At 45.0% G+C, this 18867-nt stretch overlaps 1 protein-coding gene across 1 annotated transcript in view; it reads left to right on the top strand.

The window, feature by feature from the left end:
- The window catches only part of CAB39 (calcium binding protein 39), a 71031-nt gene that overhangs the window by 13199 nt on the left and 38965 nt on the right, over positions 1–18867 (top strand). The window contains exon 2 of the mRNA XM_045845679.1: positions 15511–15666. Coding sequence (XP_045701635.1) covers positions 15553–15666 — 114 coding nt within the window. The 5' untranslated portion in view covers positions 15511–15552. The remainder of the gene's footprint in view (positions 1–15510; positions 15667–18867) is intronic.

Raw genomic sequence — 18867 nt, 5'->3', positions numbered from 1 at the left:
GCACTAATCGTTGCAGCCAAGAAGCTAGCTTGTCTTTCTTTGGAACCAAAAGGGTTTTCAGTAGGTTGCTTTGACGTTTCTCTCTGAGAACTGTCATGTCCTGACTCTGAAATGCTCTGCTTTGCCTCAAGTCGGACAAGGAGAGACTCTGAATGTAAACACCTCGTGTCCACCCGAAGTCCCTCTTCCTCCCTCCACTCTCAGGTAGCTTCCCAGGAGCCACTGAGGGAAGAAGGGTTGGGAGTTCTAGTTCCCGGACGGGTGTTACGGGACACCATGTACCTCTCAGAAGGGGCTGTTTGGGGAGACGGTCTACATGCCTATATTTACACACTTTCATATTTGTGTTATCTTTGATTCTTTATACTTAATTTTCCTATTTCTTCCAAGTTGTAGAGCAGCTGTATCCAAGAGAAAAATCAGGAGTTTCACAAGATCATCTTGAGAGTTCAGTTTAGGATGTCTGGGGAAAAAACTGCATTTAATTTTTATTTGTTTATATGATCTTGACCTTTATTCTCAATTTGTGAGAATAAACATACATATCTGTTTTCATAGTCTGGGGGTTTTTTGTGTCTCTCCCTGGGTCCCACAGGGACACATTGCACACGTCCGCCCCCCAGAGTAGGTGTGCAGAGTGGGCGGGAGAACAGTGGAGGGAGCCACGCCCAGGCTTCGCCGGGCCAGCTCCTGCGCTCTGAAAGGTCCCGAGGACTGGGCCTGCCCGTTCGCAGCTGCCTTTCTGGGGCCTAGGCAGGGGGTGGCCCCTGCGTTACTTGGAACTCTCTTGTTTCTGTCAACAAGGCAGGGATTTAGTGAAAGTTTACCTCAGGGAAAAAGCCAGACACTCAAGGTGTGGAAAAAGGCAGAAACACACCTGGGTCTCACCACAGATGGAACCAGAAACACAAACTCCTTTATGACTAGCCAGTTGCTGCTGTGCCTGCCTGCCTACCGCGTCCTCCTGCGCAGGCCAGCTTTGGCCAGCTCGGTAGGCTCAGAGGCATCTCATAAGCATTCTTTCACGGGCCTTCAGCCCCTCAGTAAGGGAGGCCTGCCTGCCTGCCCCTCCCGGCCACTTTGCTGGGCCCAGCAGGGGTGTGTATGCTTCTAACAGGACTGCGGCCCCTCCCTTTGGAGCTGCGGTCAGGGCAGGTGTCGGGGTGGGGCAGTCGCCAGAAGGTGGTGGTTCTGGAAGCAATATGAAGTGACCCCATGACCTTCCCACCTATGAGGTTTGTTGGGGTTCTCGTCCTCCTACCGGATTTGCTTAGGTGCCCGTGATGTGCGTCTGATGAGCTTCTTGGTTATCTGTCTGCTCTGAGGCCGCGTACTTCTTCCTCCTTATTCGGTCCTTTAGCTGTCCCTTCAGCCTTTAAAACAAGCCCCACTCTAGCTTCTCTGGCCACAGATGTCCTCCAGGCCCTTAGGTTCCATAAAGGACTGGGGCCCAGGAGCCCAGAGGAATTCCACCCCTAGCTGAAAAGCCAGCACACTTAGATTTACTCCCCAATCCCAGAAACCCAGAGGGAGGGATGGCAACATTTGCTGCCCGAGGATGGGGCCTTGCTCTGCTTTGCTGATCTGCTGTCAGTCCAAACTGCCAGTGCCTGCTGAGCGGGCCGCATTCTGGTGGAGCTCCTCTCTCCCCGTTCCCGTCGTGCCCTTGGCCTGGTCCCCCCCCGCCACTCTCACCCCCAGTCGTGGTCTTTTTTCCCTCATTTTCTCGGAGAAATTCAGCAGCATATAGAAAGTAGGTTTGGAAGTGCAAAAAAAAAGAAAGTGCAGCTCAGCTATTGATTTTTGAATGGTATTTTTTATACTAGTTGAGTAGAATACATTTTCTATAACTGGTAAAAAAATTTTTCTATAAAGACAACCATTTAGACCTTAATGTTTGTAATGCCTCACATGTAATAAGGGCTTGAGTAAACTTGGAAATATTTTCGTTTATCTTTACTTACCAGGAAGGAGAAGGAAGGGACTAATCAGGCATTTCGAGCTGTAGGAGGAGCTCTTCGGGAGAGGGAGAGCTGTGGTGTCCCCTCCCAGTCACCTCCCACCTCACCTCCCACCACAAGGGGCCTGGGCCCTGGGCCCTGGAGCCACTCTGACAGTTCACTAACTGCCAGCAAACGGTGGAGGCACCTGACCTTCCTGCCCACCACACGTGCTCACTACCCCGATCCACTTCTGCTGTGTGACTGACTTTAGTAATCTCTTGCCCAGACTGGGTGTGTCTTTAGCTCTGTTACCTGTTTCCACCTGAGCAAGAAAATGGACACACTAGCTCTTGCGGTATTTAACAAATTTATCATGGTAGTAAGGTTAAAAGCCATACTCTCATGCTAAAATTAGCTACTTATTTTTTCATGTTCCTTGCCTTCCATTTTTGGGACATGGAAAGAATTAGGACTATGTTTTCTTCTTTTTTCTTTCCTCTCTGTCCTTTTCTCCCCCTTACCCCAAAGAGTTAGATAAGGAGCAAAGTTTATTTCTGTACTAACCCTGGGGCAGGCTTAGTATACAAATAAATGCATGTCTTTTACATTGGCTAGGTGAGGACCACACACTCGGCTTTGAGTTTGAGTAGCCAGAATAAAGAAGAAAACAAGATCAGTTCCAAGACGGTATTCATCAGTTAAAAAACAAACCAGCCTCTTAGAAGAAGCATAGTTTTCCCAGGAATTGGGGCCCTGTGGATCCTTTGTAATGCAGGCTCCGGGCTCTTGGTACTCCCGTCGGTTCTCTCCAGGGCCTGCACGAGTGCGAAGTGCCTGAGTTCCGGTTTAAGGCATTTGCGTGTGAGACGCAAGGAGTAACATGAGGCCAGAGTGCAGTTAAGTCATTATTTTCTGATGCTTTGTAATTATTCATGCCGCCGAACTTTTTACCAAAATTGGTACCGGAGCCCTGGCTGGTGTGGCTCAGTGCTTGAGTGCGGGCCTGAGAACCGAAGGGTGTCTGGTTCGATTCCCAGTGTGGGCACAGGCCTGGGTTGCGGTCCAGGTCCCCAGCAGGAGGCACGCAAGAGGCAACCACACAGTGATGTTTTTCTCCCTCTCCCCCTCAACCCCTCTCTTCCCCTTGCTAAAAAGTAAATAAATACAGTCTTTAGAAAATAAATAAATAAAATAAAATTGGTACCAGAGGAGTCCAGGTAACCACTCTGCTCTAACAATTAGCTGAGTTAGTGGGTAGCACTGTAGTGTTTGCCTTTGAAACTGGACTTCATTTTAAGTCTGGTTGTTGTAAGTTGACTTGAAGGCCTGGTCAGTGTGTGTCCTTCGGAAAATAATACTGTGTTTACCAGGCAGACGTATTTAATGGGCGTGTGTTATATCATAAAGCAGTAGTTTTTAAAATTTGTTAAATGTCTGACACAGAAGCCCAAACACAAACAACTGATAGAAGTGAAGTGTTTGGACTGGAGAGGAGAGGAGCCGTCGCCTGCCCCAGACCTTAGAAGAAGGTTTGGAAGTCACGGTCCCATTCATGGCTAATTTTACTCTAGAAAAATGTCAAAATCACCACTGTCCCACTTTTAAGGAACAAACTCAATCTGTGTAGTCCACCATTCCCCAAAACACCCATACAAAACCCAATTTTAATTAACTTCCTATTTGAACTAGTGAGATTTTGACAGGTTGATATAGTTAGCTATCACCTCCACATGGGGAGATCAAATTAAAAACCCAAAAAAAGGTAGGTTTTTGAGGTCTGCACACAAATGATGCCTATTTGTATGCTTTTTTTTTCAGATTACAGAACACTTTCACAAATATTTTGTTCAGTTATTGTATTCACTTGAGTTACTAGCATTCTTCTGCTGAAATAGTAAAGGGAAAATGAAATGTCATGCTCAAAATTTTTTTAGAAGGAAATAAGTTTTTAATGTAAGTAAAGGTATCTATTGTAGCTCTTCTGAATGCTTTGGGGCCTGCACCTGAAACTTAAACTTTCCGTACTCCCTTGGCTGTAGGATGTGTTTGCCGTGCATTTGAGATGCAGCCTTCAGATTACAAAGCAAGTTTCCCCTTGTGACTGTGTTGTGATGTCAACACTCACCTGGAAAGCTCCACTCCATAAAGTGTGGAATGTTCTTTGAGCAATAAATGAAGGCCTGTGGTTATTCTGTAAACAGAACTTGGGTTTATGGTGAGTTTTTCACTTTCTGCCTGCCTTTTTGCTGAATACTTTATTACCCACCAAAGCTTGGTGAAACTGCAAAATAATTTTTGTTTCCTTATGATTGTTTAGATTGTTGCATAAAGCTCTGTAGCCAGTTGTAATACATTTTCTGACTCCTACGAAACACAAGTTCAAGAAGCGTCTCCTTCACTGCAGTCTGGGACCTTCAGCACAGAGTGCTCGGTCTGTCCTCCGAACGTGCTGCCCAGACCCCTATTTCCCGTTCCTTTCGCACAGCCTGGTGGCACGTTTCAGTCCTCTGTGGACTCCGCTCTTCCTCCCGCATGTGCGCCTTGTCTCACAGCTGCGTCCTGAGTCCTGGAGCAGCTCCTGGTGGACGGGTACCCCGGGCGAGGCGGGGCCCCGTCTTCTGGTCCACAGGCGAAGTGTTGGCTGTAGAACTGGGAATTTTTTCCACCAGAAGCGCAAGCAAGAGCTTTTCTATTTAATCATGCCAATCGTTTGACAAGTGAACTTCAGTTACTTCCTCTGAAATGAAATGTTTCATAGCCTCATTAATTTCATCTCGAATTTTTTCTCTCAGCCCAGCACCAGGACTGCACACGGCAGTCAGTGCGTGGGCGCCGAGGGGTGGGAAGGGCATCCTGACTGTTTAGGAGAAGTCTCAGGGAAATCATCCCTGGGTAGGACGTTCCACGTGACCCTCCACAAGGCCTTGTGATTGTTTATTCTGTGACTCTAAATACTCTGCTGGAAAAAGTCTGTTTACACTAAATACCACCACAAGGTGGCCTTTGAGCAGTTTAAAGAGAAAACAAACCTTCAAATCTCCAACTATGGTGCTTTAGCTCAGGCTGGTTTTGTGGCATGTTGGTGCTTTTGTGGGCATTTGGCCAGAACGAAAATAGCAATGCTTGGACCTTGAAGGAGAGTGATTTTCCAGGTTTACATCGGATCCTCTAGAAGTGTCACAGTGGTAAACTTAAAGAGAGAATTGGTTTCCAGAATACTGTAGCGTTCATCGGAATGACTAAAAGGAAAAAAGATCATTTCACCTCTCTCTAAAGGTATAACCTTTAGAACCACAGCATCTATCTTGTTTGACACCAGAAATGATTTTCTAAAAGGCCTTATTTCATGTTTGAACTTTGTTTCAGATTTTTTATTTGTTTACAGTTCAGGTGTGGACAGTGTATTCTTAAGGAATTATCTTTTTATAAAGAGCTGAACTGGCTGTTTGCTTTTCCTATTTACCGAAACGCAGGTGAGGCCGTGATGGTCACTCGAGATCATGTGGGCTGTGTGTACACAGCCTTGCGGCCAGGTGGGAAGTAAAGGTAAGGAAGAAAGATGGAATTAAAATTCATCCTTGAAGACTGGCATTTTCACATTTTAAAATATGGACACTGATGAACCTTTCATAGTGTTAAAATACAGTGTTAATTTGTAAAGAAATAGTCGAAGTTCACATGTCTTGAAACTAATTCTTAAACTGTGGTAATGTAACTCTTAATTCGTTAGATTATCTGAATGAATCAGTGTAGATAAAACTAAAGATGGCAGACCCGTGTAGGTAAAAGACCTTTAAAATACTCATGGAAGCCAGTTGATTAGTTATGCATCACAGATGTTTCTAAACACTGCTTTGTAATATGTAACTATGATTTCAAGTCTTAAACCACGTGCTGAAATCTTTTTGCCTTATAATATTTTGAGAAGTTTCACATTGTGAATAACTGTCAATAATAAAAGAGCTACTCACATTAATTTTAAGTCTGTTTTATGAACTGCAGGTGCCATCCTATCAGTTGATTGTGAAATCAGCCCAGTGGGCTATGACTAGTGTTTTTAAAGGGAAGGAAGGGTGCGAGGGACTGGGATGGAATGGCACAGAATAGAGAACACCAGTGTCATTTTACATAGGAAGGATGAGTTTGGTGATGCTTCGTGTGTGGGAGGGTACTTACTTTTTGTGTCTGAATGTATGTGTGTCATCAGGTCAGATACCTGTAAGCCATCACTGCTGGTGGTAATGCAGGTGAGTGGCTTGGTGGCCTGTGGTTGTTTAAATGACTGTGCACACAGTAGGGAGTCACACAGGCTTTAGCTGGAAAGCTTCAGTATCTATGCTTTCAACAGGGAGCAAAGGAAGACTTGGGTACTTGCTGATCAGATTTGTAGTTGACAGGAATCTGGTAGGGAAAGCTAATAACACGCTGGACAACAGAGTCAGGATCCAAGAAAAAAATTGTGTCGTACTGTATACTGAGCCCAAACCAGAAGGAATCTGGTAGAAATAATTGTTCAGTCCTGCAGCTGTGTCCCAAAGGGCGGTGGGAAACGGTGGGTGAAGGTGCGGCTCACTGTGGAACACGTGGAGAAGACGACTCAGGCCAATTAGATTGCTGGCTGGAAAGCAGCCACACAGTGTGGCTGCCGTACCTGTTGGTGAAGTTTGAGGCTGCGTTTATGAAATACGGGGACGGGTGGTCTTGGCTGGTCAGACCCTGTGCGTGTGGAGTACAGGGTCCAGTGTGAGGAGGGGTGGCGACAAGCTGGGACGCCTGGAGGATACCCGAGGGGCCTGTGGTCGCCGCCTGTGCCGAGCGCAGTGCAGATTGCACACGAATACGTGGCTCTTGCCCCCAGACGACCCCCAGGCCAGTGTGCTGGGAGTGTTTGTGTTAACAGATTTGACTGGACTGTTCAAAGTGCTTCGCGTTCTTTTTACCCTCCGTCTCTCACTCTCAGTCCACTCCCGTCCTGGTTGCCTCGGCGCTTCGGGCGGCAGGATGCAGGTCCACGGCGCGGTGCCGCCGCCTGCAGCCCGCTGAGGTCGCCGCCCAGGGTTGATGGTGTGTTCTGTCCACTTCCAAGTCAGCACTCGCCTCTGGCTTGGCTGGGACTCAGGTGGAGCCTGGGAATGGGAACTCGGTCACATTACTGGTTGGAATCCATTTCTAAAAGGCATGTCTACAAATTCGTTTGTTTTAATGTTCTCAAAGTATAGACCTCTAATTCTGAAAAATGTATCAAATGTTTACTTAACATTGTACTTATTTAACATGTATTTAAGTAGAGTTACCACATAATAAAGAATATACACCGCCCACACCCAATAGCTTCAATTATTTGCTAGAGAAAGCTCACGAATTCATGTTATGGCGATTTCTGGGTTGACTTCATCCCACAACTAAGCAGTGCTGGTGTGAAAGTTGCCATACTTAGTCAAACCGGATAATATAGTGAGGTTTGTTAAATTACATTCTATTAGAGCTTGTTTCAGAAAAGGATACCATTGTTTAATTATAAATGCCTGATATCTATAAATATGAAATATTGCATTCATACTCAACTTGCAGTTCAAGCCTGACAGGAAATCCAAAATTCATAAAAAAAAGATTACAGATAAAACTGTAAGAAAATGAAAACTGTATACACTAAGTGACATAGTTGAAATGCAGATGACAAGCTAGGAGCACACTTTTTTTTAATCCTCACCAGAGGATGCATTCTGGATTTTAGCAAGAGAGGGAAAGAGAGAGAAACACCAGTGTGAGAGGCATCAGTCTGTTGCCTCTCATATGCGCCCCGACTGTATGGGGGTCGAGCCTGCAGCCTGGGTGTGCGGGGGGCCGCACGCCAGCCAAGTGAGCCACCAGCCAGGGTGAGGAGAGCATACTTGAAAAAAATAACAGCCAAAGGGGGGATATTCATAGTTGTACAATATCCTACATCCAATTTTGTAAGAAGACGGCTCCAACCCTGGTAGACTGACTAACAGTACAGATGTGTAGATACTTTTACTAAGGAAATACAAATGAGTAATAGGCATGAAGCTATCTTTTGTCATCAGTGATCAGCAATTCAAATCAAAAGAATTGATGGGGGGGTGGGAAGAGGTGGAGGTGAAGAAAGTAGCATTTTTGTGATCGAATGGATCGGTGAAACCAGAAGAAAGGATTAGCAGTGCCTGGTGTCCTTGGCGGCCGAGGAAGTGGCTGCCTGCGTGCACGGTCGGTGGCAGTGCGGACTGGCGTGGGCCTTGGGCGCAAGCTGAGAATCTCCACGTTTTGGCTCTCAGACTGAGTCACTCGGAATCTTCCAGGCGTCTGTTACCCTGGTGCCTGGTTCACAGAGCTGCACAGAACGTTGTGTGGCCTCGCTTGTGGCCAGAGCAGTCCATCCTCTGTGTGGTCACTATTCACGGACACTGCTTTCTGAGGTGGGCAGGTCTGGTGTCCTTTCTTCAGTTTCTGTAAAGATGGAGAACTGACACCTGCTCAGTGACCATCCTGAGTCAGATAGTGGAGAGAAAGACGAGGAGTTTCTTTACCTTTACCCATTTTATATGACTTCAGGGCAGCGGGCCTGGTTCCTTAAGACAAAGCGAAGTTGGGCAGGTACCACACAGAGGGAAAGGGACATGAGTTATGCGTTAGAAATAAGACCCAATGTGGCCTGGGTATTTTTGCTGAAGTAGTTACAGAACAGCCTGACGTGGTCCAGTGACCCCCTGCTGACTCAAAAGAGTTGCATTGATCCAATAATTTTAGCTATGAAGAAATAGTTTTTAGAGGTTGTTTGAACTTGTAAGAATGAAGTCACAGAGCTCTGATGTATGATACATTCTTAACTTCTAAGAGTTAAACTTAGCCATGTTCAGTTTGGTTAATACTTCTAACCATATCTTTAATTAAATTTCAAAACTGTTTAAGTGGATGTTTATACAGGAAGGATTTAAGGCAGCTTGAAATATTCTACTGAACTTAATTAGCGTAACTTTTGTCTTCAAAATTCATAATGACTACATGTATGCTGAAATTACCGCAGTGTAATTTGACAGTTGTAGTATGATTTTCTCAATAAGTGTTTGATATTTAACATTAGATTCCTGTTTAACACAGCTTTTTTTTTACAAGAGCTGATATAAATCACTTAAAATGTCTTTACATTATTTTAGTAACTAAAAATCAGCTAATAAGAACAAAACTGTTTCTCTCCTATAAATAGGTATCTCTCTTTGTTGCTCAAATAATGAATTTTACCACTAGAACATATTTCATAAATATTCATAATTTGATATTTCCACATTCAATGTGAGTAAAAAAAGTTTAAGGACTAACAGAAAGCCCATTTTAGAAGAACACAAAGTGAAATTATTTCTACTAAACATTACACTTACTAAGCCCATGTCTTGAAGTGAAATGGAGAGTCATTGGGGAGGGGCTGAGCAAAGAAGGGACAGGCTGTGTGGAGTGGAGTGCGGTGTGCGAGGCCTCACAGCACTTTAAACACTGCTGCACCGGGGCTGGGAAAGATGTCGGTGTGATTCCCGCACAGTTCCCAGTGTTGCACCTCATTGGCCTCAGAAAGTCTGGTCAAGATACACTAATTGCAAACATACTCCAAAGTCTTGCGTGCTCTCAAACACTTAATTTTGGTTTTGACATAGTTGATGAGCTATGTATTTGGCAGCTTTGGTAATTAACCAAAGAGTCAGCTGCTTCTTAAAGCTACTCATGGTTTATTTTAATGGAGCTAAGTCATTGCATCTTATTTGCAGCTCAAAAGAGCGTATATCCTAACCATACAAAAACATTTTACATTGTTGTTCAGTCTGTGTAGATACCTTTTTTTTTTAACCCCGATTTGGTTCTGGAAATAGTAGTCATGAATCAGATTTTAGAAGGAAAAAACACCATATAACTATCCCTTACTATTATTTATTCTGATTTATTTATGCGGACGCACTATTGACGTATATAATCCTTATACGAAGGTGTAAGGTGGCTGTTGTCCCCACTAGAGATAACGAAGAGGGGCCTAGAAGAATGCAAGCCGGCTGTGGTGTGGGTGTGATGGGGCTCGAGCCCAGGCAATCAGCTGCTCTGCTTGGAGTGAGTGCCCTGCACCACATGAGTGGCCTGTAGTGTACCTGATACAACATTGGGCGTGCTGGAGACGCTCAGCCTGTATTTGAAATTGCACGCTTTCTGTGACTGCTTAATTAACTGCCTTATCTTTTTGTAGGTGGGTTGTTTTTTTATTTGTCTGCAGTTTTTGCATTTGACCACCAAATTTGAGTCAGATTTAACACGTTAATGTCGAGGCCTATGGACTCAAATGTCAAATGTATTCTTACTCAGCGTTTTTCACTATTGTCTCCAAACACACCCACTCCACATACACCAGGAGGTTGTCTTCTTTAGAGCAGGGACTCCTCAGTGCCTTGGTTGGCAGCACAGAGTGAGGGCGCAGCTGGTATTTGAATGGATGTCCTAACGAGTGGCTTACTGCCCATTTGACTGCTTTTCAGTATTTGTCGATACGCAGTTGAATAGAGTTCGAGTTCGGAGTATGTTGCACGAGCCAAAAGCAATCAGATTGGCTACGAAGGGCAGTGCCTACAGTCCTAATTCTAATGGTGTGGGACTCTGCCTTTCCCAGTGGGTTTTCTGAATGTTCTTGGGCACTTCCTTGGGTGGAGCTACTTGTACTCTTAGGAATAGTGACATAACAGAGCAGTGACTCGAAATTTTTGTGCTTTCCAAAATGAAAGTGACCGCTCTAATACCATCTGCTCTTCATGTGTTTTGGAGAAAGAAGCAGACTTGCAATGCAGAAGACCACAAATACTGAGTAGAAGTAATAAAAAGGAAAATACATGCCAGACAGCTAATACCAGTTGTTTCCATAGGCTTTCAGGTGATTTTCACTTTCTATCATGCATAGATCCTTAATGGTTGAATTTTGCACGATAAACAACATGACCGTTTTTTAAAAGTGAGAAGTTCAACTCTCATTTATGCACACAGATGCAGGAGTAGATGGCCTCTCATTATTCTGCCCCCCAACCCCACCCCTCTGCCCCCAATGATAGAGAAGTTAGCAGAAGACTGTGCTTATGTGAACAACAGCACAAAAAGCGATGCTTTGGGGAGTCGGGAGGCGGGGGGCAGATCATGATTTCAGTGGTCTGTGAATGTGACAGTCATTGACAACCAAACTTTCCAGACATCCCTCAGAGATGATGCGGGCCCCGCTGACGACCGCCGCTGCCCTGTGTGGAGAGCAGTGAAGAGCCGCACACTCGGCATTTGTAGGGGCAGAGGTTCACAAAACAGAGTCAGCTGAAACTGTGGGCTGGTTGTGTACGGGAGAGTTACCTCCTAAAGAGTCTGGTGTAAGGACCAAAGTTTGTGATGGGGTGAGCACTGGGTCTCTTCATTCTGAAGGGAAACATAGAAGCAGGGCTGGGGGACGAGGTTTGAGTTCCCCTGAGGACATCTATAAGGAGCAGTAGTTGGGAATGTGGGCTCATTGGCTGGGGCAGGAAATAGATTTCAAGTTGCTGGAACCATGGGCAGATGAGCTCTCTCAGAGAATATAGGGTAAAAAGACAGCTAAGGGTGGAACCTTGGAGGACACGGAGATGAGTCATGGAATTAAATGCAGAGAGAAAGAGCATTTGGAGAGCAGGAAGACAGTTAGAGGCGAGCCGTGCATGAAAGCTCAGAGGTGTGCAGTGCTAAATAGTCACGCAGATTCCTCCGTGCAGGCTTAGCATGCAGTTCCGTCAGTGTCTGTTTCAGTGTAAAAGTAGTGTGTTACATTATTCTCCACCCCTGCCCTCCCCTCTCACCCCTCAAATTTTCAAGTTACATTTGCCCCGCAAGACTTCTTTTTCACTGGGATTCAAGCATACACCACTGATTATCTCGAGAAGCATGCTTATGTCCAGTTTGAAAAACGTAGGTGTGGGTTTCCAAGCCCTCTTTAGAATCCTAACAGTGGCTGGCTTTCTCCCAGCTGCGTTAATAATTTTGGCTCAGCCCAACAAGTCCTGCTGAGGTGTATTATGAACCAGTTTGGGGTGGGGGGGGTGGATAGGACAAGGGGAAATTAGTTGTATTTGAAAGCTAGATGAATTTTTTCATTTATAATGTGCCTTTTTGTCCATTTTCTAAATGAACTCCAGTTATGTCCAAAACATAGTTTGAGCAGTTTTAAAACACTGTTACGGAAAATATTTGAACATACAGAAAGGCTGAGTAAAAATTAGCTCTGTCATTCAGTTGTCTTATGGAGAGTACTTTTTATGTAGTAAGGATGGATTGTTTTATATTACCACCTATTAATTTGTTTAAGCTTAGCTTTTATGTTTAACAAAGTTATACATGTGTATAATGGAAGGAGGCAAATAGTTACAAAAAGGGCTTGTAAGAAAAAAATACCAGTTTGCCCTTTTTCTTCACCCCAGAAGCGTACACTTTCACCTCTGGACCAACTGTTTCTGGCGTCCTTCTCCGCAGCTCTACCGAGCACACTCGCACGACACACCCGTCGTGTCACCGTGTCGTGCCTGACGTTGGCCTCAGGTTGCTTCTGTTCTCCTTTATTACACTGGAAATTGAGTAACAATCAACACTCAATAGCTCTGTGCATATTAATGTAACATGTTACAGGGAGCTTTATTTCTTAAAGCTTTACTCTTACGCTTTTAAGTTCTAGGCACCTGTGTTGTTACCTGCTTGGTCGTCACTTAGCAGCCACTCACTAACTTTAAACTTTTCAGTGTTGTCGGTTATTTTTAAAGTTGTATCACTGAGTGGCATATGTTAGCATAAGATATTTAGGCTTACTACATAGCAAACTTAGACCTAAGAACCAAATTCTAAGGCAGAAGTTTTAAGGGATGTTATTTCCCTGCCTTTATCCTGCAAAATCTTTGCAGTTGAGTTGTGTAAGAATTGAATTGATGATTTAAATGAAAGAAAGTAGAGGATTTGTTTATTGTATAATCATACCATAAAATAAGAACTATGTAGTTCTTAATTACACGTTTTATAATAAAATTATATCATTTTTATTCTTTTACTTAATAACTGTACTTTAACTATACTTTTAAAACAGTGAGTCTTCAAAGAGTCTAAGAGGTGTGGGGATGTGAACGGGGGAAGGGCAGAGAGCAGATACCAGCGAGTCACAAATGGCTTCACCGCTGTGACTGGCTCCTGCTGAGCAGTGGCCACTTCTTGTTTTGGGTACGTGTTACTATTTCCTGAAAGTACAGCCTTACTAGCTTATATGTTCTGCAGAATCTTGGCTGCCTGGTGTGCTTGTTACAAGGAATGATTGTGTCGTGCGTCTCCTTATCGGTGTTCTCTCTGGCAGCTCAGTTCTTTTCTCCTGTGACCAGCATTTGGTGTGTGGTAGGACTTTTTTAAACCCCCGTGGCCTGGAAAGTCACTTCTTCCACCGTTGAGCCAGAGCTGAAAATATCTCCGTTGCGTAGCACCGTAACACTTCCTGCAAAATGCCACTGCATTCCCACCCTCCGCCCAGCACGGGCTGTGCAGTGCTGCCGCTGGGCGGGGAGCACAGCTAGAAAGTAGATGTTTTCAGAGAGCTTACCGTGTGAATCCTCTGTGTTTACGGAGAATCAACCTGCATTGCCCTCCGCCACCTCAAAAAAAAAAAGGTTAAAAAGGAAGATGTAGTGGAAAAGAATGACCCAGGGTTTGTATCCAGCCAGGTCATCGGAGAGAGACTGTAACAGCCACGTGAGAGTGACTCACCTGTGACAGACCCCAGCTTCTTGTCACGGCAGAGATGTTCAGAATTAAGTCTTTGCATCTTTGAATTTTGAGAACCTGTGTTTGAGGACATTTCCCTTTGGGTAATGATGATGTGGTTTAATTTAAAACCAAACAACGTTTACACGCTGGCAGCAGGTGAGCAGCAGGTGATGCTCGGGTGTAGACAGTACTCGGAACAGATCTCATCAGAACACTCCGCAAAATAACGCAGCCGTTGGTGACTTAATTGTAGGTTTAACATTAGCATTTATTTGCATGCTCCCCCCCATGTTTCTTTGTAACCTGATATGTAGGTCACTGTATCTCAAACTTGAGAGAAAACATTCAAATACTTTCTTCAAGTGCAGTCTTAGGCAAAGTTCAGAAGAAGTGTAACGCTGTGCAGTAGAGGTATTTTCTTCTTTTTTTAATAAACTTTTTTTGTCAAGATTTTATTTATTTATTTTTAGAGAGGGAAGGGAGGGAGAAAGAGAGAGAGAGAGAAACATCAAAGTGCGGTTGCTGGGGGCTGTGGCCTGCAACCCAGGCATGTGCCCTGACTGGGAATCAAACCTGCGATGCTTTGGTTTGCGGCCCGCGCTCAGTCCACTGAGCTACGCCAGCCAAGGCTGGAGGTATTTTCTATTGACGTGGGGGGGGAAACAAGTTAGGGTTGAGGTACCTGAGATTTGCCTCTTTAATTTGGCAGAGGCGGGGGTCAGTGCCAGGGGCAGTTAGACGTAGGAGTTTGGAACTCAGTTTGAAAACCACTGATATAAGTGATGCGTAAGGTTATTCTCGAAAGTATTATCTTTTGGCATCTTATACGAGGTTTAATACCTATGAATATAACTTAGTTTATTTAGTGAAAGAAATTGTAACTTCTGACATGTTACTTACATTGTTTGTCTTATTTTGTTTTTTCATGGTGAGTCCTTGAAAGAGTTGGTCACCTTTTGCATGATGTAATATTGTGGTTTATGTGGTAGAAATTTGTTGTCTGCTACCCACAAAAAATTGCAGACTTCTAGAAGCTCATTATGTGCAGGGTGTTACGCAGTGAGCTCCTTCACAGGAGATGGTTGTATCCAAGTAGAAAGAGCACACATTGAAACTGGCTCCTAAAGGCTTGGAGGGTCTGATGGGAGGTTTGGCCAAGGCACTGCCCAGGGTTGTCTCCGGCTCTGAGACCCAGTGAGTGAGTGAGTGAGTGAGTGAGTGAAGAGGAAGGTGGGCAGGCCCTGGAAGTGTGCACCCCGCAGCATGCTTAGGGGGAGCAGCATGAGCACTAGAAGAGAAGCTTCCGGAGAGATCCAGAGAGTGGGCCTATTGCTAGTGCTGTTTGGCATTATCATAAGCTCCTTGTCTATCTTGTGCCTCAGTTTCCTCAACTGTAAAATGGAGAGAGCGGTGCACTGGAGGTACAGTGTGCTGAGGAGGGACACTTGGGGTCAGAGCAGAGCGGGCAGCACTAGTGCCTGGTGAGCGACAGCTGCAGCCCCTGCGCTGTCGGCCCCTGCACGCCCTCCCCGCTTGGGTGGCTGGAAGAGCAGGCGCTGGAGAGGCTTTTGAAGGGTGCCAGTGCTCTGCAATGCTAACGTGTCTCTGCATTGTCATTCCTCCCACGCACTGCCAGGTTTCCCAGTCCCTACTGATTCTGAAAGTCATGCAGAACTATTTTCTCAAACACTGGTTTTCTTCCCAAATTAGAATTTCAGAAGTATGTCTTCTGTTGACACCACTTTTTTCTCACTCATCCCCCGCACTGTGTCCCCAGGTGAAGCAGGCAGAGCGCAGCGAGGTGTCTGTCGCGGCCGCCATGCCGTTCCCGTTTGGGAAGTCCCACAAATCCCCAGCAGACATCGTGAAGAACCTGAAGGAGAGCATGGCCGTTCTGGAAAAGCAAGACATTTCTGACAAGAAGGCAGAGAAGGTATGTACTGGGCACCATTTTGTATTTTCAATCTTTTGATCAGGAGCAAATATAAAACAAATTATGGTGTGATTTTTAAAAATTAATAAATCCCAATTTGGCTTTTTAATAGTTCTAAAGTGACGTTTGCTTCTGATTAAACACCGCATTTTCTCCTGTACTTCTGCCTACCAACCATATTTCTAACTTTTTTCTCCATGTTTCATGTAAGGTTTTCAAGTTTGTGTAAACTTTGTTTTTTCATTGTTGCAATGATTTATCCGAGTCCTAAAGTCAGTGTCTCCACCAGCAGCCTTCCTGGGGAGGCGCGTTCTTGCTGCTTCTCTGTGCCCGAGAGCAGCACCTGCCTCCCCACCCGCCACGGCCCGGACCTGCCTCCCGTCCCGCCGCGTGTCCGCTCTTCCCCAAGGTGCCGTCTCTCAGGCACTGCGGGAACCCTTCTTCCTGAGGGGTCTGTGACTTGATTCTGACTTCCTTCCATTCCTGCTTTCTAAAGCTTCTCTGGACCCTTCTTATCTCTCAGATCCCTCCCTTGCCTTCAGCCTCCCGTGCAGGTGCTTTGAAGGGCACATGAGACCCTTTGTGACCTGATCTCGCCTCTCTGGGTGAATTTCCACCCTTTGTTCTTTGTGTTCTGGCATCTCAACCTGCCCCTGTTCGCTGAAAGCAAGTAATCAGCTCTACTCTTTTTCGTGCCTTTTTATTTTGTTTGTTTGTTTAATAAACTGCATGGTGATAAAACTGTAATGATGGCTAGTATAGTTTGGTGTCACTGCCTTGACTGGCTCAGTGGTCCCTACCATCAGTGCAAATGACAGTGTAGTGGAAAGGGACAAATAATGTGCTGCTTTGACATGAAAATGGTTTTGACCCCAAGACCCTTTGAAAAGGTCTTGGGGACCCCAAGGAGTCCAAACTTCAAAGTCTACTGTGACAGTTGATGAAAGGTGTGTTGCGCGCGCGCACGCGCGTGTGTGTGTGTGTGTGTGTGTGTGTGATGGGTGGTATTGGGTAGGGGAGTGTCTGTGTTCAGATGGGTTATATGGGGAAGTCTTACTGAGGAAGTGGCACTGGGCGTGAACCCTGTAGCTGTAGGGAGCAAGCTTGGTCTCCGATGGCGTTCATAGCATCTGCTTGACTAACATCAGTGGTTTTCGGCCAGGGGCAGTTTGGGGACATTGAGAATGCTTGGAGACATTGTTTCTTATGACACGGGGAGGCTACTACTGGCACTAGTTAGTACAAGCCAGACATGCTGCTGAACACGGGACAGTCCGCCTCCACCCCCCCACCGCACCCCCCAAATTGTATGACCCAGAATGTCAGGAACTCCTGCTGTAACCCGAAGCACATGTAGACCTCCTGCTATTAGGATAAACGAAGCAAAGAAAAATAATCAAATTCTTGAACATATTCTTATTTTAAATTTTACTTATTTTTAGAGAGAGGGGAAGGCAGGGAGAAAGAGGAACAGAAATGTCACAGGCCCCAGCTGGGGACCTGGCCCACAACCCTGGAAGTAGTAACCAGTTCACATGGTGATGAGAGGGGACTGAGACCTGAAAACAGTGGAAAGATAAAAATCTAATCACTAAATTAAAAACCATTAAAAAACCACTTTGACATCATACTAATAAGACTGAAAAGCCGAAGGTAGTTTCATTGAAACCAGAGTGTTTGCATTTGTTTCTCGGCATTGCTCTTGAAATTCTGCCCAGTGTATAAAGAAATGTTTTAGAAATAAAAGCTGTTGCAGATAAAGAGAGAAGATGACCATGTTGGGATATTCATATATCTTTACAAAACACAAGGGAATCAATGCAAAAGCAGGAGTTCTCTGGGGCAGCTAAATAAATAGGAAATTCATAGCTTTTATAAATACCAATCAAAATCATCTAGAAACTAAGTTTTAAAAAAGTATTTCATTTACAGTAGTAACAAAAAAAGATTAGATGTCTGAGAAGACTTTCATCAGAAAGTATGCAAGAACCTATTGTATATGAAAAAATTATAAAACTTCATTCAGAGGCATAATAGAATACCCAGTACATGTTAGCAAATGGAATATTGTTAAGATGCCATTTCTTCTCAAATTAATTTTTATGCTTATAGCAATTTTATTCAAATCACACAGGATCTTTTTGTAGCTTAACCAAAAAAATGACTCGGAAGTTCTGGGAGAATATAAATAAAATAGCATAAAGTTGTAGCGGGATCTAAGGAATATGAATTGTTTTGTTTTGGAGCGAAACACGTCCTTTATACACCTTCTTGCCACCGTCCCCATAATGGTTAATGTAACTCCATCCTTCTAGTTGTTCAGGCCAGAGTCAGGGTCCCAAGTCCAGTTATGAGCAAATCCATCCTCTTATCACGGGGCGGGACCAGGGGACGAGGCGTGGAGGAAGAAAGCCAGGATCGAACCATTTCTCCCCATTTTCCTAGTTAGCAACCTGATCTGGGCTGTTGTCTCTGCTCTGGATTACTGCAGGGGCCTGGTGGTGGGCGTGTCTCCCCGTCCCCCTACAACCAAGGCGGTTCTTTTAAAACATGCGTCAAATGCTACTTTCCCTCCACGTGAAGGTCCAAGTACTCACAAGGGCTCGGACTAAGTTCTGCGGCCCAGATCCTGCCCGTGCCTGTCTTTGTAAGGCTCATGAGCTAGGAGTGGTTTTTACATTTTTAAAGGGTTGGTTTAAAAGGCAAAGAAGAATATGCAACCTTACGTGGCCTGAAAAGTGTGAACCATTTACTATCTGCCCTTTTTCCAGAAAATAAATGCCGACCCGTGGCCTCCATGGCCCCTTCTCTTAGTACGCCCCCCACGTTGGCCTCCTGTCTTCACGCACTCCAGTCACACTCGTGTCTTTAGGGGTTTGCGTTTGACAGTTCCCTTTGCCTAGAATGTTCTTCCCTCAGCTCTCTGCTCAGCTTACTCCCTTACTGCGTTCACGTGTTTGCTCAGTGTCTTTCTTGACCCAGCCACCGCTGTTTGAGAAGCACCCCTGCCCCCCGCTTTCCTGCTCCCCCGGGCTTGTTCTGTGGGGTTTCCTGCGTGGCAGTTCACATTTCAACATACTCAGTAGTGTTTGTTCCGTGTTTCCTCCCCCGTTAGAACATAAGCCTTGCGAAGACAGGGCTCAGTAACGATTTGCATTTATTGGAAGTGGAGTACACAGCAGAGTTGAAATGAAACACTGT

Source organism: Phyllostomus hastatus, unplaced genomic scaffold (genome assembly GCF_019186645.2).
Source record: "Phyllostomus hastatus isolate PE091 unplaced genomic scaffold, TTU_PhHast_1.1 phas_contig_477, whole genome shotgun sequence".
In the NCBI taxonomy this organism is placed as follows: Eukaryota; Metazoa; Chordata; class Mammalia; order Chiroptera; family Phyllostomidae; genus Phyllostomus; species Phyllostomus hastatus.
The sequence above is the reverse complement of the archived record's forward strand: the minus strand, read 5'-3'. Positions and strand labels throughout refer to the sequence as shown.